Source organism: Charadrius vociferus, unplaced genomic scaffold (genome assembly GCF_000708025.1).
Source record: "Charadrius vociferus isolate BGI_N301 unplaced genomic scaffold, ASM70802v2 scaffold278, whole genome shotgun sequence".
Lineage (NCBI taxonomy): Eukaryota > Metazoa > Chordata > Aves > Charadriiformes > Charadriidae > Charadrius > Charadrius vociferus.
This window is the reverse complement of record NW_009649705.1, coordinates 320,525-345,625: the sequence shown is the minus strand read 5'-3', so window position 1 is coordinate 345,625 and position 25,101 is coordinate 320,525. Positions and strand designations below refer to the sequence as shown.

The following is a 25,101-nucleotide window of genomic DNA, read 5'->3' as shown; positions in this document are numbered from 1 at the left end:
GCACCCTTAGTGATGAACATCCAGAGCTGACAGCAGATGATTAGCCAGCAGAAAGCAACATCAGGTGCTTTTCCACAGGAATACATCATCAATCCAAGTAGAAATTTGACCAATGGTCCCTACATATTCAGCATCATGAGAAGACACAATACAGAACATTATCACAGACTGCATTATCACCAGCCATCCCAAAGTGCTTGAAGAGACATGAGGTCTACAACTCAGTGAGGACGCTATGGCACTTAAATCACAAGTCTCTGAGGAGCAAATTCTGACAACTCTAGCTGTAGTGACTTGAAATGGAGTCCCCCAGCCCATCCTTCCCTCCTTTCCACCAGTGCCTGTGGCACGGCATTTCCAGTCTCATAGCAGTCAGGAACGGTACTCAGCTGCCCAGCTCACCACCTGCCATGCTAACTTCATCCATAGTTCACACAGATCTTTAAGATGTTGGCTGAAACAGCTGAAATGAACACATGTTCCCCTTCAACTCTGCTATATCCGTAATATCCACAGTTGGTAGCATCAAAATTTTACATCACAGCAGCCGTTTGCTCAGTGACTGAGTCAGACATGAACTTAGCAGTCCTACCTTTGCAGAAAGCCTTAGCTGACTTTGCAAACTCTCACATAACTTTTGCATATGAAATTATCATCTAGTTTCCAAAGTTTTCATTAGCATAGCGTATTTTATATATACTCTATCTTAACAGAGCCACTGCAAAAATCAAGAGCGTTACAAGAGCTGTTAGCATAAGGTCAGGCCAAAAACCCACTATTGTAATACTAAAACCAAGATCAGATGGAAAAGAATCCTACAAGATTCTAGTAAAACAGGATCCAAGGTTTTTTTTAACATTAAAGTATGCCTTTACACAATTTATTATGCTAGCATACACCAGAATGTTTCATAACAGAAAAAAGGCTACAATGTTCAAATGAAACTTTTTCAAGTAAAAACTCCACGCCACCAAAAAACCTGATGTGAGAGACTTTACATTATTTTTTTTTAAGAGTACTACTATCTGAAATGCAGCAGTTATTTTATAAAACCCTTTAATCACATAGACCCACTGAGACATTAAAAACGCCTCATTTCTCACTTAGAGGGGTACTTAAAATGCGACTTCTCACAATTAGGCCAGCCACATTCACAGCTGGCTCTGAGGCATAGTAATGCTTCTCTCCTCAAGCCAAGGTATGCAACAAAACCTTATTTTCATCTCAGGCCCTATTTCAGGAAGAAGGCCAAGTATAGGGAAAAAAATCATTGAGTTTTTGTTTGCCTTTTCAATATGGTGCACATAGCCTACATGCTTGTACAACAGCAAGATGCACTGGCAATAGCAAGGTTTAATTAGCAGGAACTCAATTACTATGAAAGCCATGAAACAATGCCAGCCAGCAAATGTTGTGTTAACATGTGTCAACAAAAAGTAAGCATATCAGAAAAAAAGTGTAATAAAAAGACTGAAAATCCAATACTTATACCCTTGTTTTATTTCATGTACTTTGTCATGAATATTTTCAAAACAACTGTTTCACACAGAATCTTTATCTTTGCATACTAAAACTTCTGAATTGTATGGTCAACATGCCACTAAAATAACAACAGTTGTAGCTTTTGACATGCTGGAGTGCAGAGGCTGCATTCAAGAAAATGAGCAGACAGAATATAATCAGAAAGTAGAGTGTGAAATGTTAAGACCACAGCAAATTACTGGTCAGGAGGTTACTGCTGCTCCATTATTTCCAGTGAGAGAAATGAAAGTTTTATCTCAATCTCAAACCACACAGCCTGCCAGATTCTCATTTCAGCATCCATTGCTGCAGACCTTTGATGTCCTTCTTACACGCATATCACCTAGCCCAATACACGCTTTCATAGTATGTGTTCTATCAGCTGGAAAGAAGCTGTGTCCGGTAGTGTCATAGATTTTAATCCTTCGTACGTATATATTTCTGCTTTCAAGCCCGCAGCGTAATTTGTTGCTGTCTTGGTATTTTCACAGCTCACAATGTATTACATGGCAATCTTCCAATTCTACAGCAGGAGATCACCAGAGGCCCATCTTATCACATCCGCTTCTCCACACAGCTGTCATTTGTTTCCTTTCTATGTTGTTTCAGCACTGACACAGGATCTGTTGCACTGGCGTGAATCAGTATAGAGCAATCAAATTCCTACTTCAGAGCAGTGAACATAAAACTCATTAATAGCTTCTGTGGTGAAATACATCCATTGCACTATGCCAAGTTTAACCCCAGCATAAGACAGAAGTCCTACAGGTTAACTTATTCTGCGTTATTACTTATTTTCCTCTATTAAAGCAAGTCTCTGCCATTTTAGTACTCAAATCATTACTGATGGTCCCTGAGACATTCCATGCCTGCTCATTTGTTCAGCTCAGCTCTATTTCTTCCCACCCCATTTTTTCCTTCTCTACCTGTATCGGGAACAAAGTCTGCATATTTCAGTCTTCTGTTCACAGGCAGCTCTCTTAAGTGCCTTCTCCCCACATTTTTCTTCCTGTGCACCAGCAGCTCCAGGTGAAAGCTATTGCTTCTCTATGTCTTCTCCAAAGATCCACAGAACACCTGGTATACAACTACCAACACCAGCGATATACCTCCCTGGCTAAATGTACTTCGCACACTGCCCCTACAAGCTGCGAACTACAGACACATGGCTTCCAGAAATCTGAGCCTATGTCTGAATCTCTGGATTGTTACCTACGAAACGTTACGCTGAAAGCAAAGTTCCCCTATCTAGAAGGCACGGCATTACCCATTATCAAGCAGGGAACAGACCACTGGTCAGGAAGCTGGATCACAAGTTTTCATGCCTTTGTGTTCGCCCGTATTCGGAGGCAACAAAAACACAGACAAAATTCAGTCTTTTGGGGAGCAAGCTGCGCTCTGCAGAGCTATATATCTGCACATTTGTCACATATGCCCTTATCTGGGCCTCCTCACTCTGAAGACAGAAATTGCATTATTCTAGCCAACTGTTCACAGCCTGATAAAATTACAAGGAAGTTGCATGTGAAGTGAAATGTATTTATTCACCTCTCCTACTTGTAGGACTATCAGATCAGTGCCTGCATTCACAGTATTTCCAGATGAGCAGGACTGACAGGTTTTTAAGCAAATGGCCTAGAAATGGCCAATGGGATATTAAGGCACAGTCTAACAACTTGAGCTGGCTTCTTTGCATAAGTCTGTCACATTCTACCAAGGACAGCCAGTAAAATACTTATCTACTTCGTTACCAGGGAGAATTATGACTAACGGTCTTAAAAAGATGTAAGATTCCTACTGTTTTGTTCATTAAAGTATCTAGAGAACAGTGTGAGGATCCAGCCACACTGGGCACCTCCAGAACAGTGAAGCTGGTAAGGCTGGAGAGAATTAGGATATTTCAGGCACAGACTCATAGAACACATTAACCAGCATTTGAATATGAACAGAGTTAAACGCAAGTTTATCTTGCCCAAAGCCACCAAAATACAACCTGTAATTAAAGATAGTGCCTTGTACTTGAGCAAAAGGAAAGTAGGAGAGTCCCATGCACAGTAAAGGCAAAAACCATAAGAGTGAAAGTTACTTCTCGTGAAGCTATAACAATTTAATTGTGAGCTGTAAAACAATGTTTTAAAAAAACATTTTAAAAAAATCAGCTGACCACAGCAGCCATTTCAAAGCAGCTGAATGGGATAAAAGCCTCAGTTCCCACAGACTTTGTGAAAATAGGAAGACATGTTGGAGATCTAAATGAACATCCTCACTGATGTAAAAGCTCAACTTAAGCACAAGTTACATGTTCTGCCTGGCCAGCTGCTAAACTACTTATCACACATACTCACTGAATCAATTCATGCATCTGCAGCTATACCACATGCTTGCTGCTTCTTGCCCAAGTGGCAGTTCGGGGTCCACAGAATAAAGTTCATATGTAAACTGGAATTAGTAGAGGAAGTTCAGAGAGAATCCAGGTAGATAATAGAGGAGTCTACAATGATATCCAAATTAATCAGTTCTTTCTCTTGTTGACTCCTTCCCTTCACTCGTATCATCGGGGTAAAAAATAACCCCGCACCAAACATGCTTGCAGCTCCATGATGATTTTCTTCACAGCTCATGTGCAACACACAAGCACCAGGATAAAGACCATCTAGCATATTCACCAAACTTAAGTTTTTGGAAATAACTAATCTTTTATTGTAGTAAGAGATTACAATATTTTCCCCTATAGAAACAAGCCAGCATCGTGCTCTTAGCGCTGCTGCACAATTCATCCAACACAAGTTGGTATAAAGAAAAAAGCATAGGCAGACAAACCTAGGTCCTTTCTTCCACATTAAAATCCCAGAGAAGCCAAGAGAAACCTCCGCGTATTTCACAAGACAAGTTGTTTTTCCTTGGAACATTTCCTACAGGGCAATAATTCTTTGCCTCTTACTCAAGAGTGGACTTGGCCATCAGTCAGTCCTTACACACCTGTGGCCCAGAAGAGCTATGAAATTTAGAGGCAATGCAGGATGCTAAAAATCTTCCTAGCAGATGGAAGACAGTCTCATGAGGACAAGTACATTATTTTTTTTGTTTGTTTTTGACCTGGAAAGAAAATTACTTGGCACTGAGACAGCTCTTAACTAAAACTTGCGACTAGATTGAAAAAAAAAAAGTTAAGTCTTCAAGACCAGAGCAATAGCACTCATTAAGCTTTTTGCGAGAGATAGCACATTGACAACTTCAGTGCAAGAGGGCAAATGTTTAAAGCGAATTCATTGCCCAGGACCATTCTAGCACCACCTGACCCCACAAGGCAGCTTGTGCTGGAACACTTCAGCTTTATCACCTCCGTTCACTAAATGAGTAGAGATTGTCAGACATCTGTAAGTGGCATGTGCAGCTATCTACTAGCCGTGCAAACTAAGACGCTAAGGAGTTTCAGACAGAAGGAAGCAGTTTATGCACCTTAACAGCTGATGTAATGCAAAACCCTAAATGGGCTAGAAACATGCAACTCTCCCCTCTCCCACAACCCTGGAACCCAGCCCTCAACTCACTCATGCAGTTTGAAAAGTGGATCTGAACTTCTTAAGCAAACTGTCACACATAGTCCTTGCATTCTTGTGCTAAATCACCACTTGACAGGGGGTGGCATCCATCCCTCCAGTATCGTCAGACTCCAACAGATACATTTGGCCTACACAAGGTACAACTTATCAGCCAGAAGTTTCCCCACTGATTGTCTGGGGGACAAGTTCACCGCATGCTCAGCCCAGTCAGCTGTGCAATAGCAACAATATTTATCTGTCCAAGTTGTCAGCCCAAAGGAAGCTTGATTCACAAGGGTTCAACATGTAAATAACAAAGACTATCTGAACTGTCTAGATAAAGTGACACCTAAGGAAGCTCCCCAAATCCCTTATTTGCCTGCTACAACACCAAATATTCCTTCTATCTGCCAAGGTAGAAGCTCAACCCAGAGAAGGTCAAAGCACTACAGAGATCCCAAAGTTAAGGAGCCATCTCAAGGCTAGATGACAAACTATCTCACAGCCCATTTGACACATGTCGCCTCTGCTGAGTCTATTAAGATGTACCAAAGCACTTTTCTGTATAGACGCCTAAAGCAACAGCCCGTGAGGAAGAGCTCAAACACACTTCACCTGTAGCCTGCACCTAAACCAGCAGCCTTCCATTCCGAATGAGCACCTGGAGTCAGCAACTGCCATAAACCATAACTGTAGCCATATATAAATAAACAGAACACAAGAGAACAGCAGGCAGCCCAAATCTTGGCTGCAAATTATGTGCAGTGGGAAGTCCTTCCAGTGCAGATAATTACAGAAGCCACACAGGAAACCAGTACATTGTGCTGGCAGGGCCACCACCCTGAAATGTATAGGAGCCATCTTCAGGCTCTACCACCCTGAGGAATACATAGTGACATTCAAAATAATTAAATATTCCTTAAAGCATTTACACCAATGCTGCATTTCAACTTCTTAAGTACCATAAAGAAAAACAGAAAGCAAAGCTTTGCTGCACACAAACAGTAAGTTGTAACTATATTTTAGATGCTCGTGCTAAACTTAACCAGCCAAGCTACAAAAGTCTAAGAGCAATCAATCCCCCAATGCAAGACAGCTTCTGCAGAAAAGGGTCATTTTTTTTGCAACCAACTTAGATTGTCTGGTGTCCAGTCCAACACTTCATAGCTGTGTAGTTTCCGAGTAAGCAATGAACTGACACTCTCCTAAGGACTAGGTCCCTTTAGGACGCAACCTAACAGCTAAGATTACTAACCACAAAGTTTCAGGCTAAGCTTAAACTTGCAACTAAATCTCATCTCTTACATCCTTTATGCAATTGGAATTCCCAATATTTGCACTATTTAAAGCAGGTCTCACACCAGAGCCACCTTGCAATGCTCTGGATTACTGTTTAATAATGGTATTTTTACAGTAAGGATGTTTGAACACTCCACATAGTTTTTCTTTTAAAGAAATACAATTTCTACCACCGCTTGCTACAAGACACTATCTTCCATGTACACTGGCATATATGAAGCCGTTTTATAGCTACTTGGTACCCGTATCAGTGTCATTGGTTTTTTTTATTCCAGTAGTAAGACAAATGGGCAGGAAGGGGTTGGGACAGCTACTTTGCTTCTTTTTTCCCCACTCTGTGTTTGCATCTGTGATTGCATGACACACCCATAGCACAGACCTGATCACACAAACAGATCTGTTTAGCATTTAATTCCAGAGAGTCCTAGAATAGGATGTTTAAGAGACACAATATTCAAAGAGTAGACTTACATGGTCATTTTCAATGTTTTGCAGCAGTCTTGGGTCATCGAATTCACATGATTCACTGGTGGAAGGAGGTAGCTGGCTGCAGAACAAGACAAGCTTATTCAAACATAACAGTGGCAACATTTCCAATCTTACTACTTCATCTATTTTGTTGGGAAGCAAAGGAAAAACAAAGTAAGATTCCACTGTTCTTGAAAGTATTGTGAAAAGATCATATGAGTAATGCACAAAGTGCGGAAAACGAGCAATAATTTCTTCAGTACACCAGCAAGAAACCCAAAATGGTTATGCTTGAATGTGTATTTAAGAAGATTCAAGTGTTAACACATCCTTCCTACAACAGATGTAGCAGAAGCAGCTTTTAAGTGTACTTGAATTACACTGAATTCACTGTGACTTCCTTTCAAGATAGGTCAAAGACCAATATCCCTGAGCTCGCCCTCTAGTAAGCAAATTCTGCTTCAAGTTGATCCCTGGAGGATTTTAAGCTTCAGTACTCCAAATTAGCACCTAGAAGAAACACTTCTGCTGAACTGACTAGAACAGAAGTGTACAAGGAGAAAAAAAAATGGCAATGAAGGAAACAAACATATTGGAAGAGAAAGTCATCCACAGAAACCACATCCTAGCCGAAGTAGCAACATACCGTATCACATCACCATCCTAAAAGGCGATTGTAAAAACAAGACAGGCCAGTGGAGAAGCCTAATTTAGTTTATCCGAAAGTGGCTAACCTGTTTTTTAGGTGGAAGCTTACTTCTTACCTGTATTTGCCAAAGCCACAAGAGCCTTCTCTGGCTCATACCCCATTCCTGTTAATCTGAACATGCTACAGTGACACCTGCGTCACACCTAGATTTTCACCCCTTTCTGTAGAGTAGGACAGACCCATCATCTCTATTCACTGAACCTCTGAATAGAAAAGATTGGTTCTCTTGACATGAGATACCTACATATCAAGCCCCTTCCCAGTTTAATTATGGAAACTTAGCATTTTAATAAAGAAGTTACTTGTCTTCGTGTCAGGTTTGAACTTAGTGATTACAGAGAGCAACATTCAGTCTCTAGCTAGAAGTAAGGTCACTGTAAAGAAGGTTACTCTTAACTTGGTAGTCCACAATTATAAATGAGCGCTGCCTTAGCATGCATCTGAGCCATCCCAGCCACTGCCTGTCTCTCACTCCCTTCACCCGCTACCTCTCTAGTGAGAGGATCCATCACCACCCACCAGCTCTGCATTAGGCTCTTGCTGGAAGAGCCTTTTACTCAAACACAGGTCCCTTGGGTTTCTTCCAGTCCCAAATTGGAAAGCAGTCTTTATAGAAATTGTCCTCACTCTGCTATACAGAACACAAGCATCTTAGAACGTATTTACCTGAAGTCTTCTGATGAACGTTCTCTTTCCAGCTCAGGAAAGTGACTGAGGGGTAGAAAAACGAAAAGAGAGCATTTATTCCACTTTGCAAACAAAAAATAGGTAGAAGGCACAAATCAATGAGTCATCACACATGCAAACACATGCTGGAACCATGGGTTCAGCTGTTCATGCATTTGAACCAAGTTTTCTGCCTTTTGAGCTATCTAATTTAGCTACCATGAAATTCAAAAGCTAACTTGCACAGCAATCTTAAGACTACCCATTTAAAACTAAGCAAATACAAAGATTTGGTATTCAAGACTCAAAAGGCCAAGTGCTATGAAACATTGGCATGACTCAGAGGAATCCTTTTGACAAACAGAACAAAAACAGTAAGTAGGTATCCATCTCATGCAAGGAATATTTAACTCTAGAACTACAATTACAGCTACATGGTTGTAATGAAATCCTGGTTCATCTGAAGTAGTCACAGAAAGATGACTGACAATTGCTACCCTTGGGCTGCATCTTCTTCCCTCTGGAAAGGCCAGAGGTTATTTAGCACTTTTAGTTTAGTTTAAATCATGACCAGATAAGATAGGAAGCAAGTTTTCTTTATGTCAGGTAAAGTACTCCCCAGGTTTGCATTTCATAATTTGTGTTGCAAGACATGAAAATAAAAGCTATCAGTTGAGACCACAAAATATACTAAAATACAAACTGAAGAACAGAATGTTCAAATCTTGTTCTGATATAAAAGTAAGTACCATTAATAAGCACATGTTACGCTACAGAATTTATATAAGCCATACATACCCATATGTCACTCCAGCAATACTACATTTCTTAAAGTTCATGATATTGCATGTTAGAGTACCCGTCTTATCAGAAAAGAGATATTTTACCTGGAAGAAAAAAGGTCTAATTTTTGACTTGCAAAGTAACAAAACTCAAAGTGGCAAATAGATTAAGTATCAGGAAAACTCTGGGAGACCTATGGCTCAAGTGTCACAGAATTAGCCAATGCAGTCTTATTACAGCTTGGTTTGTCTTTCCTAGTTATTTTCCTGTAGTTTTGTTAAGTTATTTGACAGCATTATTTCTTCTTTATCTTTAAACGCAGAAAGGCTCAAATAGTAGGTATCAATTGCCAAGGCTCCAGTGTGGTCAATACAGATGTACTTGCTTGTGCTAGATGAACATTCACCAAATCTTTCAACTGTACTAAGATCAAACAACAAGACTGGAAATTAAAACAAAGACTTAAGATTGTTGAACAATCATTAGAATTTAACACACAAAAAATTCTGTGTTACACAGATAACCAGGAATTTGTTTGCGGGGTTGTTTCTACCCCCCCCAAATAGTACTGTGCAGGGGATATCCTAGAGTAAGTCCAAGCAGTATTCTGCAGGCAAACATTAAGTTGCTTCTTCTGGTATCCAGTCATGAGCAGTCCTGAAGTGCACGATGCACAGCCACAGTCAGCACTGCTCAAGCTCATAATCCCTTAACAGAAACCAGTGACTTCCAGCTAGAACTTGGAGACGACTCCAACACAGCAACACCACTTCTTGGAGCTTTAGCAGACTCAAGATTCCCACCTTCAGTAGGCCACAACGGACCAAAATTAAATGCAAGCTGAATTGCATACTGTTTTACCTTTGCACCAGGTAAGATTTTAAGCCAGCAACAGGTAGGAAGAGATGGTGCTAACACAGGAGTTTGTCAATTTAAAGACCAGAATATTTTGTCTAGAATTGCAAGAAGTCTTTCCTCATTATTTGCAATTCAGTTCAAGACTGTAGTACACTACTAGTTAAGCGATCCTTCAGCTGTGCACTACACTGCTTCCGAACACAGTGTTGGAAATGGAGCCTGTGCAAATGAAGAAGTCAAAACGAGTACCCAGACACTGAGCCACTTCAAGTAATTAATAACTCTAGCATGTAACAACTTTAAGATGTACCTGTGAACAAGCAATTCAATTAATCAAAAAATTCAGTCTAGTTACATGGAATCAGTACTAAGCCATTTCTGTAAACAATGTGGGCCAACAATACCTATTATGTCACATATAGTTTACTTCATCCAAAAACACTATCATAATTTGGGGGTTAATAGCTTCACATCAAAGCAATCTAAATACAAATAAAATTTTAACAATCCTAAAGCTAGTTGGATTAAGCAGGGAGAATATTGAGTACACCCTGCTGAGCAGCAAACAATTATGTGTTTTACATAATAAACGTTGTCTCCAACACTAAATTCACACAAACTATGAAGTTCATGTGGTTCAGTTGCATACCTATGACTTTGGTCAAGGAAAGAGGGTAGGATTTCTCAATGGTACTACAAAATTCCAATGGCAAAGTTGTCTTTTCCAGTAACCTCGTTTTAGGAAGCCCTTTCATTTTCTAAAAATCTCATTTGCAGAATTTATAGCAAATCTCTTATAACAACTACAAGTTAATATACAGTTATCTTTATTCGAAAGGAAAATGGAAATTCTTGAAGGAACACAATCTAAATTAGGATTAGAACCACATTTTTTATTTTACTTGCATTTCCTATAAGGTGGTCAGAAACACAAAAAGCTAGGAACACAGGCTGAGGCTGTTAGCCTCCTCTTCAGCCAAGCTTAGTCCTGTACATCTTGTTCCGCTACAGACAGTCACAACCACAGAGCGTATCTTCACCACCCTTGAGGAAAAAGTCAGTTTAGAGTAAACGTAAGGAATAAAGATTCAATTCCTAGGCTTAAAACTGCCTACGTCCTCAAATTTAGTGTTGTGATATCTCATTATTTTACTTCTAAGACTTGGACTCAAAGATGTCCCATTAATCTGAGCCACAGAGAAAATAGAATAAAGTAGATTTGTACAGCATGCTCTCATACCTTCTATCTTCTTAGAACATATCAAACACTTAAGAAAACCTTGTCTTACCTGCCCAAGCTCCTCATTAAGGTTTGAGGTTCTGGCCATTGCAGGTGTATCTGTTTCAGGATAATACATATCTACGTCCTGAAATGAGAGCAAAATTAGAACTATGCAACACAAATGAAACACTGAAGTTTCCAGCCTTCTTTTAGTCAGCTCCAACTTGGCTTGATTGACTTAACTCCACTGGTGAAGGTTCTGAAGGCTTGAGACAAACAGCATCCCAGGCTGAACAGGCATATCTCCTTTCCGAAGTATACCTCCATACTACCCATACATGTGAAAAGCCAGGTTCAATTATAGGTAGTTATAATTTTCTTCACTGCATCTCTAGTTTAAGAATTTAGTACAGTAGGAAAACATTCTAGCAGCCACGGTAATCATAGGTCTTCAGTTACAATGCAATTTACTCTAGCCACATCCATGATTGAAGAACCAAAAGAAGTTGTTTTCAGAGTCACTTAAATTATTACTGTATTTAATTGAGAGGGTAAACAAAACAGGTGCTACATGAACCAAAGCAATTTCTCAGATAAGCTAGTTAAGCACCTCCAATACATTATAAGCACCTCCAAACAGACACATTAGACCTTATTTACTTGTATTTTAGAGGAGCCACTACAACTTTACTGAAAGTCCAAGGATTAATGCATACCAAGACAAGGTGTTCCTCTTGGTTTTGTTCAGCTTAAGACATATCGCCACAGTATTTTTGGTCCACAAAAGAAGAGAAACACACTTTGAAGTCAAAGCTTGTATCACTGTTTCATTGCACAAGGAACCACTAACTCATCTCCATACAGAAATATTCTGATTCATACCAGAGGTGACCTTAAGGCCAGCCTCAGGATTTAAAAAGAAAAAACAAACATACATAACACCACAAAAAAAACACCACACTCCCAAACAAGTCTAGTCTTTCCCTCTGCTATGGCTGAGAGAAGCTATAAAGGTACTTGTCATGGTTTGGCCTCAGCCAGCAACAAAGAACCACAGAGCTGCTCACTCCACTCCCACAGCTGTGGGAGAAAACGACAGGGCAAAACTTGTGGGTTAAAATAGCACGATTTAACAGAACAGCAAAAGGGAAGAGGAAAACAAAACAATAACACTGATAAAGGGATATAAAGGCGTGATTACAGTACTGCCATGAAGCGCACGGACCAGACCCGCACCACCACAGCCCACCCCCAAGTGGCAACTGCTCTCCTCCCCTCGGCTAGCATCTCTTATAGCCGTGGCATGGCTAACCTGGGATGGAATACCTGCCCCCTGCCGGCTCCTTGGGGAAATTAACCCCATCCCTGCCAGAACAAGGACAGTACGGAAGAGTTTTCAAAAGGTATTTACTGCATGTGAGTCAGCTGAGAGACCTCCTTCAACCAGAAGAGGTGAGCCTTCCTCCTTATCCTGAAAGCCTAAAATATACAGGGGTGATCATTTGCACAGGGGATCTTCCTACAAATAAATCTTTTCATTTCCCGCAGAACACAGAACTAGTACAGACTAAATCCTCTAAACTTCTCCCTGCCTTTCCCAGAAGTTGCATCAGAAAAGTCATCAGAAAATCTGGTCAAGATTTCAGGGTGTTCAGTGGCAGATTTTTTTAATGTCACTTTCCAAAACTGATGTTAATACATTTATTCATGTTACTTACCCAATTTATAAAAAGAGCCTGAGTAAACTTGACAACTTCCAATGTCACCAGAAGACTGATTGGAATAAGGTTGTTGTACAAGATTATAAATGTCAGCAGATTGTATCCAAAGTTTACAGACAGCATTTCTGTGGACCAAAAGACGTAAGTCATCAGCAGACAGAAGGCAGAAGTCTGAGTGGCATAGCGTAGAGGCAGTCATCTTTCTGCAGTTGGCCTAATCAGATTTAGTAGTGCTAAAATAATCAGCAAGTGTTTTGAGGCATAACATAAAGGGCCTTTTTAATATTGATTTCAATAGCACGTATATAAAACACCCACAGAACACATGCCTGGACACACAGCATATTATGCCAGGTGAAGAAGGGCAAGATTGGTAAGGCTATGTATTAGAGAACAGAACACTTTCTGAACAATTTTTGCTAAACAGATGGTGAGAAGTATGACATTCCACACTATAACCCAAATTTAGAGATTTATCGGATATGTCAACTGCCCCAATTAAGAGCCACCAATATCACTAGTAACGTAACTTTACCTTTCAGAAAGTGCCTACTTGTTCTAAAATTTGCCAGCACTGGTAGAATTGAGAAGTTATTCACACTAAAGAAATCTAAGCGAACAAGCTGACTGTTAAATAGACAACTAATAAATGAACTCAGGCATCCTGCTTAAGCAGAAGAGCTGTTATTAATGGTCACAACATTAGGCAAGTTGCCCAAATCAATGTGCCAGCACAACTAGTCATAAAGCGAAGGGGAAGCATTTATAGACAGCAGGTAGGAATGGACAAGGCTCAGCAGAGACACAGGATGAAGAGCTCCCGTTCACAGCGCTGCCCACAGCCTTTCTTTACACCCAAAGTCTTCAAGGAAAGTGAAGAACAGACAAATGCAGAGCTTCGGGAGGCATTTCAGTCAGCATGCAGAGCACCCAGCATAATAGGGTCACAGCCCACAACTAAGGGGTTCAGCACTACAAGTAAGTTAGTAAGAAGGCAGAGGAGCAAAATAGGAGGAGACAGAACCCAGAGAAAGCTGCTGAAGCCTAATGAAGATCAGAGCAAGACTTGAAGTTTGGACCCAGGCACCTCCAAGTGTGAGCACACATTAATTTCATATTTTTGATCAGTTTACAGAGATTAGAAGCATGCTTGATATTTGTAAGAGTTTTTTCTGGTACAGCCTTTATAGAAATTAGACATTTAACAAGAGTTTAATATCTACCTGCCTAGCCTGCAAAAGTCTTTCCCATGCATGGCAGTTACAGAAGAGATAGAAATTGTACATTCAATTCACAAAAAAGCATATATGCAGACTACTATGTCATCCCAGTATATTACAGGTTGCACCTGTTTTATATTAGCCCAAGTTCAAGAATTTGTTCTGTTCATGTTTTCCAACACTACCACCATCATTAGAAGGCACAAATTTAAACTTCCTCATTAAAAAGCAAGGGAGAGGGTAGGGAAGAAACTTTGACAGTAATTGGCACTGCTGCTAGAAGACATTACAACTACTAAGAACGAGTCAAATATGAGGCACTTCCATGCTCTTCCTATATGAATTTTTTTCATTACTATCATAATTGCACTACTTAAACTGCAGAAGACATCCTTTGCCATCTGTTTTTCAATCACCAGCTGAAATACCATTTGCAGTTTATCAGAATTGTTTTCAGATCTGCATCTCAAGATGTTTGTAACACAGTTTATAGTTAGCTAATGTAACCCCTGTAAGTCAGAAGTCTACTGGAGGACAATGTATTTCATCCTTAAGCATTTGCATAAGGCCCATCTTTATTTGAACGAATAAATTCAAGGAGTATGAATGAAATCAAATAAAACCCCTTAATAAGCTTGCTAAGAGACCAGTTTTCTCATTAATAAGTAAGCCAAAGTCAAAACTACTATGAAACGTCATCCAATAAATACAAAATCATAACATTTAGCATTTAACAGTTTTCTCTACAAGAGCAGATCAGCATGTCTAACTGAAAAAACAGCTAGAGAAATTCTTTGCTTCTGTACATAAGCATAAAGTTGAAGTCAGTATCATCAGGCTGACACCTGCTATCCCGCAGTCAGGTACAGTCAGACATGATACGTAAGGCAGCAATACATGACCTGCTCCAAAACCAGATTAATGCACGGCATCTCCACAGAGCTGAAAGAATCTGAACACCAAATATCTAAGAATAACTCTTGCCCCTCTTCTGTTTCTTCCATGCTCCCCGGGTGGCAGCCCAGTGATATTTACCTAACCTTTAGAAGGTTAACAGAAGCCTCGCTGGCAAGTTCATTTATGCCAGCCCATTCTCAAGAAAAGCACAACACTGGGCTATCAAAAGTTAGCAACAGACTGTTTCTTGTGTTTCTTTCTTTGTTTCTTATTTTATGCATTCATTTAGCAAAGTTAAGAGCCAGGCTAGCCCTACAGCCTGATACATGCCTAGCACACTGCCCGCGTACTCACTGTTAGAGCCAAGGTACCAGACGACTTCACCATGTGTTCTGTTCCATAATAAGGCACCTACAGAACTCACAAGGGCCATCACCAGGAGAATACAGAACAAAACCAGGATCTGCACGTTGGTCACTTTCTCCACATTTGATCTCTTCAGAGGTGCTTTGGTTGAATTCTGAACAGCAGCAGGAAAAAAAAAAAAGAAAAAGTCGGGCAAGGCTTATACAAGAGGAAACTGCAGAGGCAAACTCAGTCTTTACTTTTAGAGTCCATTATAGAACTTGCTACTTCAACTCTACTTAGCACAATACGGTATGCAAAGCTCAACAAGGTAGCAATGGGAGCCAATACTTCTTATAACTCCAAAACTGACAGGACATCAGATTAAGAGAACCATCCAGTTCTGAAGACCTAGTGCACTCATCTCCTGTGTGTTCATCCCACCGATGGTCAGCAGAGGTGAGAAACACATACATATTGCTAATCTCTCCAGGCACTCGCTGCCATTAGTCAATACAGAGACTGTAGTCTTAACCTAATTATCTCCAAGTGCTAAAATCATATGTGGTCAGTACCATGTCCTTAGCTATTAAACTTCAGTTTTAAACATTGACCAGCTACCAGATAAATTAAGATAAAATACAGTTAGTTTTGCTTACATATTGAAGTGTTTTGAGACAAATACCTCAAAAAGTGTCTACACACGTGCACATGCAGCCTCAGGTACAACAATATCCTTGTATTCCTCAAAGCCTCCGGGTCTTGAACAGTTATGATAAGTCAAACCATTTCATAAACTCAGGTCCAAAAGATAAGTAGAATACAGGAAAGATGACCAGCTTCTATCAGAACATGCTCTAGATCTCCTTAAAACTTTACCTGCATGAGTTTTGTATCATGTCCAGTATACACAACAATACCCAAGACCCATTGAGTGTTTCTCAGTTGTGCACCTCTTAGCAAGATCTGGTCTGGACCAACAGGAACCGGACTGCAAAGCAAGTAGTACATATAAAGTTGAATTCCTGATAACACTTTAGGAAAGTAGTTCACTTCCTTAGTCCTCCCCCTCAAAAAAACCCAACAAACCACAGAAGGAGGAAAGTAATATAATGAACTTATGTTGTCCACCAAAAGCTGTGTAAGTCTAACCCCTGCTAAAGCACAGTAGGATGAAGGCAATACAAGGGTTCTAGTTACCCAAAACTTGAGAACTTGTGGCAGCCATAAGCCTACTCTGTACTTTACGTTGGCTCATACGTTCTCTCACATCAAGGACAGAGAAGCATCACACTTGCAAACAGACCATCCATTCCAAGCACACCAGAACCTCACATACACCATTAAACAAACATTTTGTGAAAACTGTATTACCCCTGTGATTTTTCAAGTGGGATGGAAGTGATCTATTCTTGCATCTGTCACTACTCAGCTGAGCTGTCCAAGAAATACCATTTTTGTGCAAGAAAACAGTTACAGCAAGATGAAACCTGTATGTTCCTACTGACCTTTCAAGTTCTATGAATTCAAGTACTAAAACTAAATTTTCTTCTAAGAGGTGCAACAGATCACTGTCACACTGATAAAGATTCTGGGATCATTTTTCTCTATAGATTTGAACTCGATGCAGCCTCGGCTCTAGTCTGAAGAGAAAGGTTTCCCCATTTCCTCTGAGCATCTCCTGTAACAAGAAGGCCCTAAAAGCCTCAACCATTTCCCTCACTTTTCCTTCTTATTAGAAGTTATTTTTGACCAAAACCCACCCACTATGATTCCAAACAAACCAACTCTCCCATAACAAGCAGAAGACTCCACAGGAAGACAGAACTATGTTATACTTGCAGATGCTCTGATCGACAACTGCTAACTATTAATCTCCTCTTCCCCAGCAGAAACACACATATGCTCAGTGTTGCAGACTGAAAGCACACAGGAAGCATTTTTCCTAAGCAAATGAATTTATGGCTTTGTTGTCAAGTCGATACCTTTGACCATCTAAGCGCAAGTTTCCAGTGAAATCATACAGATGACGGTTGGGTCCTTCACATTCTACCCTTCCAGATATTTTCATCAATTCTTCTCTTGACTGGAGACTAGCAGTTTGAGACAATCCCTGCAGAGACCAATCCAAAAGAGATTCTTGTCAAAGATTGTTCTTAGAAGGCAACCTAGGAAAACTGCACTTTCTTTCAACAGTTAAGATACCAAATGTTATTAAATGTGTGGAGGTTTTCTGTCAAGTTTGTTAGTGGGGGCTTTTGGAGTTTGGTTTTGTTTTTAATGGGTATTCAATAACTTCCCTGCAAGGAAGATTTGTTATAGACATACATGATGTTGTTTACATAGGATTGGTTTAAATCCCTCTACACAAGAGTTATATTACCTACACTATCTCTCTAACCAAGAGGAAAGTCCCATCCACAAAGCTGCACATATGCAGAAGGAAATAGGAGACAAGCAGTACAAACGGGCCTGGCTTTTCTCTCAAAGTGTAGCTCCACTGATGCGTTACTGCTGCTAAATATAGTAATTCCTGAGCACAGTCTGTCTTGGGTCACTGCAGCCATTATGCTCTGATCATATTCAAGGTTAATTATCAACCCATCATGCAACGGTAACCTGACATACTGCTACTCCATCTCAGAGTGCACATACAACACTCCATTGCTTTTCATCTGCCTATGAACACCTCCACTTGGTTAGGAATGATCCAGTTAGTGGTTTTCTTTTGCCAGGTTATGATTGCAGCACTGCAAGACAGAACAAGGCCTTAAAGGGAGGAACTCAAGATCTGATCTAGTGGGCTGACCAAGAACAGTAAATCACATTTCTACCACCATAGTAAACAAGCAGCAAGTGTACAGATTTTTATAAAAAAGTAATTTGTATTTCAAAATCCTAATACAAATTAGGGGTTTTTTGTAATGAAAGTGGGCAAATATTTTGAACGATTTCTGAACCCCATAATCAACAGTATTTCTTCAACAAAACTAGAAATATCCAAATATATTCTACTACTTACCACAAAGAAAAAATTAACTTAAATACATAAAGTGTTCTTTTGAGCACCCTGCAGAGGCAAAAGCAACAGACTAGCACTGGCAGCACAAACTGCATCTCTCATCACAAGCACAGCTGTTTGATTTTGGGGATTTTTTTGGTTGTGGTTTGTTTGGGTTTTTGTTGGTTTGGGTTTTTTTGTTTTTTTGTTTGTTTGGTTTTTTGGGGTTTTTTTTGTGGTTGTTTTTTTTTTTTTAATACAGCACTTCAATTCCACTTACTGGACCTTCAGCAAAACACAGCCAAGGTCTGCTTGATTTGCCTTTGTGGGCTTATAACACTTCTTCAAGATTAGTTCCTTACACTTGCTAATGAAACATTATTGTTTGGGTTTCTATCTGTTGAAAAGAAGGCTACAGCCGCCTGGAATAAGATAGGCCTTTTGTTTAAAAAAAAAAGTACTCCTACTGTTGTCATAAATTAGACCCTGCTTTGTAGCTAATATTAGACACCTAAGTGGAGAAAAGAAAGGTGAAATTCAGTTTGTTTTACCTGTCGTATTTTAAGGTTCGTCTCCCCATCGAGATTAGCTGTTTCAATATAGCACATGGCTTGCGGTTCACTGTAAAGAGCATAAGGTTTTTCAATATTAAAACTCAGTACTTTCTGTATACTACTTTTGCACTAAAATGGCCTGTGATACACTTCAATACACTGCAGAACACAAAAATCCATATTGTTGTTATATGACCATCAAAAAGCCAGCTGAAGTACACATTTTACAGAAATGTCTTTAGATATTGACCCCCTCATGCAACAAATTAGAGAAAGATGAGTCTAAATCAGAAGGTTAATAAGGATTTAATAAGTTATTATAAAATTAGATACCTGAAGTGGACTACTTTACATTGCAATCCATAAAAATCACTTCAGATTGTAAGAGCTATAGATAAAATATTATGTATTGAACAGTGCAAAAAAGGGGATGTGCTTGGATGAAGAGGGTAGCGTGCTCTACTATCGAGTTTTATCTGTGAACTGTGCACTGTCTTTTCCAGAGTAACCAATTGCTTTTAGAACAAGTGTACTTAATCAGCAGAAGAGTCAGTAATAAAGGCTCCTTAGGTCAAAAACTGTTATGATACAGATAGATACATTTATAACACAGAAGCCAGATTCTTCTCTCCATAGAATTTTTCTTAAAAGCAAAAAAAAAAATGATGTCAGAGTCTGCTCTTTGTCTACTCCTATATGGGCAACCTGAATCTGAAGCCAAGAAAGCCACAGATGAAGTCCAGCTTGATTCTAAGTTTACTTCTGTCACAAACACTTCATCCACTACAACTGAAGTGGTTAACTCAGGAGGGAGACATCTTGCAATACAGTGCCTCTCATCTCCCATGAAGTGTGGAAGTGTTTCCATACAAAGTTGTGTTTGAATTGAAATCTTTCTTCCTTCATGTAAATTTATAATTTATTCTCTATGTAAAATTCATTTGATGCCACCTTTCTTTGGGGGGCATGGGGGGGTAGGGTGGGTGGTGTCAAGAGAAAAACAACTGTTTATTTCACCTCTGACAGTCAGCTCAGACAGAAAATTAACAGGTACAAGCCAAGACCCCACCCCTTCAGAGCATGCAAAGCCTTCTGGTGAACTGAGGACACTTAGTACTGTCATTTAAAAGAATCACAGGAAAAATTCCAATTGTAAAGCAGAACTGCCATAGAAATTGCTATTTACTTCAAGCAAAGCTTCTCCCAAATCAACACACTTTGGGTTAAGTTCTCCAGTTATGCGCTTCTCAATAACAGCAGGTTAGTAGAATAATGTAGAACAAAAAGCTGACTCATGTAAGTTATGAAATAAATCAGAAGGTTTTTTTAGTGTAATACATTAGAGAAGTTCTCAAGCAGAACAAATATTCCTCAATGCTTAAAATGGCAAGTTATTAATGTCTAAGTATAGACTAACTAACTGCATACTAAGGTTGGCAACTGCTTATTCAAAATTTGGGGTTTGTTTTAAAAAATACAATATTGCATACAATGAAATGAAGATACCTCTATACTTGATCATGTGACAATTCAAAAAGATTGAGCTTCCCCACACAGCTTTCCAAAAAAATGAAAGCTCCCAGGAATGGCACAAACAAGAAGGATGGAGCAGAAAATGCAGTAGCTTAGAAAATAAATTCCCTTTGAAGTTGAGTCATCTAAGGGAACTGTAACCTGGAGGCAAGAGCAACCTGCAGTCACTGTTGAGAAGCATGCAGACAGAAGGAAATTATGAAGAGCAAGGTGCCACAAGGTTTGGCTATTAGAAAAAAAAGCATGTTTGAGAACAGAAACTGCGCTATTGCATCTTGTTTAAGTCTCCTCTAAGTGGCCAGTGGGCTAGATTTGGCCTCAAGTTGTTCAACGCAGTATAGAATCTAGATTAGCAGCCAAGTACCACTCAAATGCTTTTAGGAACTAACGACCAAGCTTTGTTTGTCAGTATATCTGTATAAACAAGTCGTCCCTTATTTCACAAAGAAAAATGAGCAGGACTCAAGAGTTTACTGTTGCTGCCATACTAGGGATGGGCCATACGGGCACTGTATGGACAGACAAGGAATAAGCAAATGAAGCCCAAAAGCTATTTTGCATGCTAGTTACTAGATGCCAACTGGGCTAGCCTTTTAGATATAGTTTGAAACAGAAGTCTTTGAGGGGCAGGAAAATATGCTGGAAACTCAGTAGAATTAATTGGAAGAAAAACTTAAGCTTCCTTAATTAAATGGAGGTATCCTCAGAAGGCCATAGAGCAAATGACAGCGTGAAGCTCGTGTAACAGACTTTTGGTCTTCCAACAAACTCAATGTAATTCAACTTTGTGAATTATGGATATATAATACTATGAAGTCTTAAAGCAGCCTTCTTTCTTAAGAACCTATCTACAGTGATGTATGAATCATTGCCTAGTAAAGCACTGTTTTGACACTGTCAAAATTTGATTTTAGATGTGGAGAAGAATTAGTGCCATCTGATGTCTGGTTTTGTTACTAGCAAATACAGAGTTTAGAGTCCTCTGCACCTCAGTTCATCAGATACATAATTTCCACACCCATTCAGGATACCTGGAAGATATAATGATCATGTCTGCTGGAAGATGTTGCCCATTGGTGACCTTCACAATATCGCCTACCGCTACCTGGTGAGTCAGGGGCAGGAGTACAGTAGCATGGAAAAGAAAAACAAAGAGTTTGCTTGTCCGGAATGTTAGTTTGTTATTTTCTTTCACCTAGTCAAAAGAACAGCATCATGCACAGAACAGTTAAGAGACAGTGCTTCTCAAAGTCAGAGTACCTTTCACTGCAAGTTTGGAAGTATCAAAGCCTTCCCTTTTCTGAATGCAAAGTAAGTAATTCTCTATAGAAAAAATAGATATACTCAATTAGAAAGTGTGAACTTCTATGGCTTATTTAGTAAGTAATGTTTTTTTCTATAGTCCTGCCATTATCCAAATTTGGGTTGTTTTTTCCTTTAATCTTATGTAACCTACAGAAAGATTCCTTCCTAGTAAAAAAATTCTCTTGATATTAGAGAGAAAGTAAAATTTAAAGAGGGATATCCTACTCCTTCTCCTTATTACTTACCTACCCAGTCATCACTATCATTTTCTCTTAGCCCTCTTTAGATGCACTACTTGTACCAGTCACTAACAAGGAGTATTGTCTGTACAGATAGATAGTATCAACCAGTTCTTCCCTGACCTATAGTCACTTGAGATACACAGTCCTAACTTCTGGAATATTGAAGAGCTAAGATTTTATGGCACCTTTAATAGGAGTCACACATAGGTAGGACTTTCATTCTAAGAAGGACCAAGTAGCACTCTCAAAACAGTAAGCCGGGCTTGGCTGGTGGCTATCAGACTGCTTAGCACCAATGCACTGCTGAGCATCTGAAATGGGCTTAAAATACTTTTAACACATTCATTTATAAAAATTGAAACAGATGTCATGTATGAACAGGCAGAATCATTAGTCTTACTCTGACCCCACTGAAAACAAATTCCCTACCAATTTCAGCACAAAAAGAGATCAGAAGTCTGCCTTAAAGTAAACAAGGTGGATAGCGCAGATCTGTTACTCCCCAACAATAAGTGCGAGCCTGGACAATATGCAGATGCAGACACAGGCTAATTCAAGAAGTGCTTAAGGGTATAAGGAAACTAGATTCCAGGCTCAGCTTTAAGTAATTTTCAATTCAGTGTCCTCACTACAAATAGGAATGGAACAGCATAAACAGCCATCAACATAAGCCATCAGAATTCCTGGCAATCTTTAGTTTCTACTATAGCCTAACACTTCAGCATTTTTTCAGCAGGATGCTTTTAGGTCTCTTGAGGCAGGTCCATTTCCCAGAGGTTTTAGAAGGGTGTACTTTTTCCTCACTTATTAGTTATTTGGGCTAATTTTGTCCTTAAAAAGGCATGAAGAGCCACAATTAGACTGATACATCCTGAGGGATGTCAGGAAGTTCTAGAAATACAGCTCACCAGGTCCTGGCACAGGGCTTCACAGAACATGGGTCCCGAGTGCCTAAAGTAGCAGCAGGGCTTGTGTTCCTCACCTGAGCCAACAGCTTACTAATTAGCCTCAAAACCTAAGAGCTTTTTAGCACAGCTAGCAAAATAAGTCTCTGTTCAACTTTCAGGGGAGGTACAGCATTGCAGTGAAAGCTACTCTTCTTGATGTGGATTGAAAACAAGATACTGTTTACACTCTGGAGCATATTAACTGTCCAAGCAATAACACTTACCAGTTCATTAGCATTTGACAGAAACCTAGTACTAGGATTTAAAGACAGGCACTCAGGTGCCTTGCTCAGGGCAATTTTCACTAGCGTAACAGAAAGGACCCCCCTACCACCCCAAGTCACAGGGAATTCTCACATAGTGTGAATTAACTGTAGGGCTCCACATTTATTCCAGCAAAAGTAATTCTTGAACATCATCTTCCACTCCTTCCAATACCCAGTTTTATTTACCTCTTTCCACATAATGTTCTGCCACATCCCATTTCTTAGAACTGGAAAGAAAGTTTAAAGTTGTATTAGAATAAATATCCGGACAAATTTCAAAACTATACCAGTAGTAATGAACACTGACCAGAACGGGAACTAACACACATAACAGGAAAGTATTTTCAGAAGCTGGGACACTTTTGTCCACAGCTGTAAGCATGTGCATCCAAGAAAGAGGAAGACTCTGCCCTTAGTATTTATATTACATCATTTTTATCACCTGCAAGACAACAGCTGGTGGCCTGATTTCTTCTTGGCATCATTTCATACCAACATGCAGATGGGCAGTGTTATTTGTTTGGGAAGTAACTTTCCTTAAAACGAAGGGCATTATTGCCCACTGTCAACCAATATCACAAAGCATCTTTATTCTGTATATGACTTAACGACAGTTTTCACTTCTCACCTTTTTCCTTGCTTTTTATTATGTTTTCACTCTGACACATCCAATCTCACTACCATATAAACTGCCGTTATAGGGCTCAGGCTTAATTGTCAAGCAGGCTCAAAGTCCTACTGAAAAGCAAAGATCAGCTTTGGCAGAAGGAGAATCCTGAACACTGAAGCTCACATTGAAGCAAAAAAAAAAAAAAAAAGAAACGAGGTACTGAAACTGGCCTTGGCCTCTGTAGTGCCCAAGTCCTGTACTGCTGTCTTAACATGCTCATTGGTCACCTACTCTGGAACACGCTTTTCCACCCAAGTAGTTCCTCTGGATGCTTCTACACATACCTAATACTACCCTACCCTAGCAAAGTCAAAAATTTATGCCAAATCATTGCTGAGCAAGCAAAACCAGTCCAGGTCTGAACACACCAAGTACACCTACACAAACTCAAACCCATCACTGAAAGCAGCTGCGGCGAGTTTTTAAAGATGTTCAAGAAGTGTAGCATGCAACAGATGAAAGTTCGAGAGGCCAGCCCCCTACTTTGAATAAATTTTCTCCTCAGCAGTTCACATCCATAGCTCATTTCAAAGTCACACCAAATTCCCAGAAGATACAATTCTGCTGAATACAGCCTCAGCCATCCTACTCAGGTTAGGACACTTCCCAAACAGGAATGCAAGATTTGTCAGACAAGATCAAGCAAGAAACCCACCTCTCGATTCCAGCCCCCAGGCTGCAAACCTTTGAGCACTGAATTCTGAGATTTAATATTACAGGGGATGGATCACAGCGAAGCAGACAAACAAAAAAATGGATGGGCAGCAACAGAAGCACTGCTAGTGATTCATCTGAACTGATGAGCTTCCACCCAAACGAGTATATGCTGTTTAGGGGAAGAACAGTTTTGTTGCACCCCTTCCTTCCCTCTTAAACTGTGCTTGAATTGAGCTCTGCTTAGTTCAGCACACAGTAGAAGGCCTGAGCCCAGAATCTCAAGTGAAAAAGCCACATAGAGCCTTGACTCAAAACCCTCAGAGAGGAATTGCAACACTTAGCATCTTCTGTGCCTTGCTTTAAACAGCTCCCCGTTCCAGAAGAACATTTTGGAGATGTTTCAAACAATTCACATTGTTACAAGAGAGGAATTGCAACACTTAGCATCTTAAAGCAAGGCACAGAAACAGCTCCCCATTCCAGAAGAACATTTTGGAAATGTTTCAAACAATTCACATTGTTACGTGTTCACACGGAATAAAGGTATTTCATAGCTCCAAGCGCTATGAACTTTGTCCTGTAAACACATTACTTAAAAATAATTTAGCTTTCACGCTTACTGAAATAAATTTAACTAATAAAATTAGTCAAGCAAATTACTGAAGCAACTATTCT

General features: G+C 39.7%; 1 protein-coding gene across 1 annotated transcript in view; it reads right to left on the bottom strand.

The window, feature by feature from the left end:
* ATP8A2 (ATPase, aminophospholipid transporter, class I, type 8A, member 2) overlaps window positions 1-23,317 on the bottom strand; it is a 279,869-nt gene extending 256,552 nt beyond the window's left edge. The window contains exons 1-10 of the mRNA XM_009890610.1: window positions 23,286-23,317; window positions 18,804-18,873; window positions 17,237-17,364; window positions 16,131-16,242; window positions 15,261-15,426; window positions 12,787-12,914; window positions 11,136-11,213; window positions 9,004-9,092; window positions 8,206-8,250; window positions 6,834-6,909 (exon numbers count right to left, since the gene is read on the bottom strand). Coding sequence (XP_009888912.1) covers window positions 6,834-6,909; window positions 8,206-8,250; window positions 9,004-9,092; window positions 11,136-11,213; window positions 12,787-12,914; window positions 15,261-15,426; window positions 16,131-16,242; window positions 17,237-17,364; window positions 18,804-18,873; window positions 23,286-23,317 — 924 coding nt within the window. The remainder of the gene's footprint in view (window positions 1-6,833; window positions 6,910-8,205; window positions 8,251-9,003; window positions 9,093-11,135; window positions 11,214-12,786; window positions 12,915-15,260; window positions 15,427-16,130; window positions 16,243-17,236; window positions 17,365-18,803; window positions 18,874-23,285) is intronic.
* Between the last annotated feature and the right edge of the window lie 1,784 nt (window positions 23,318-25,101).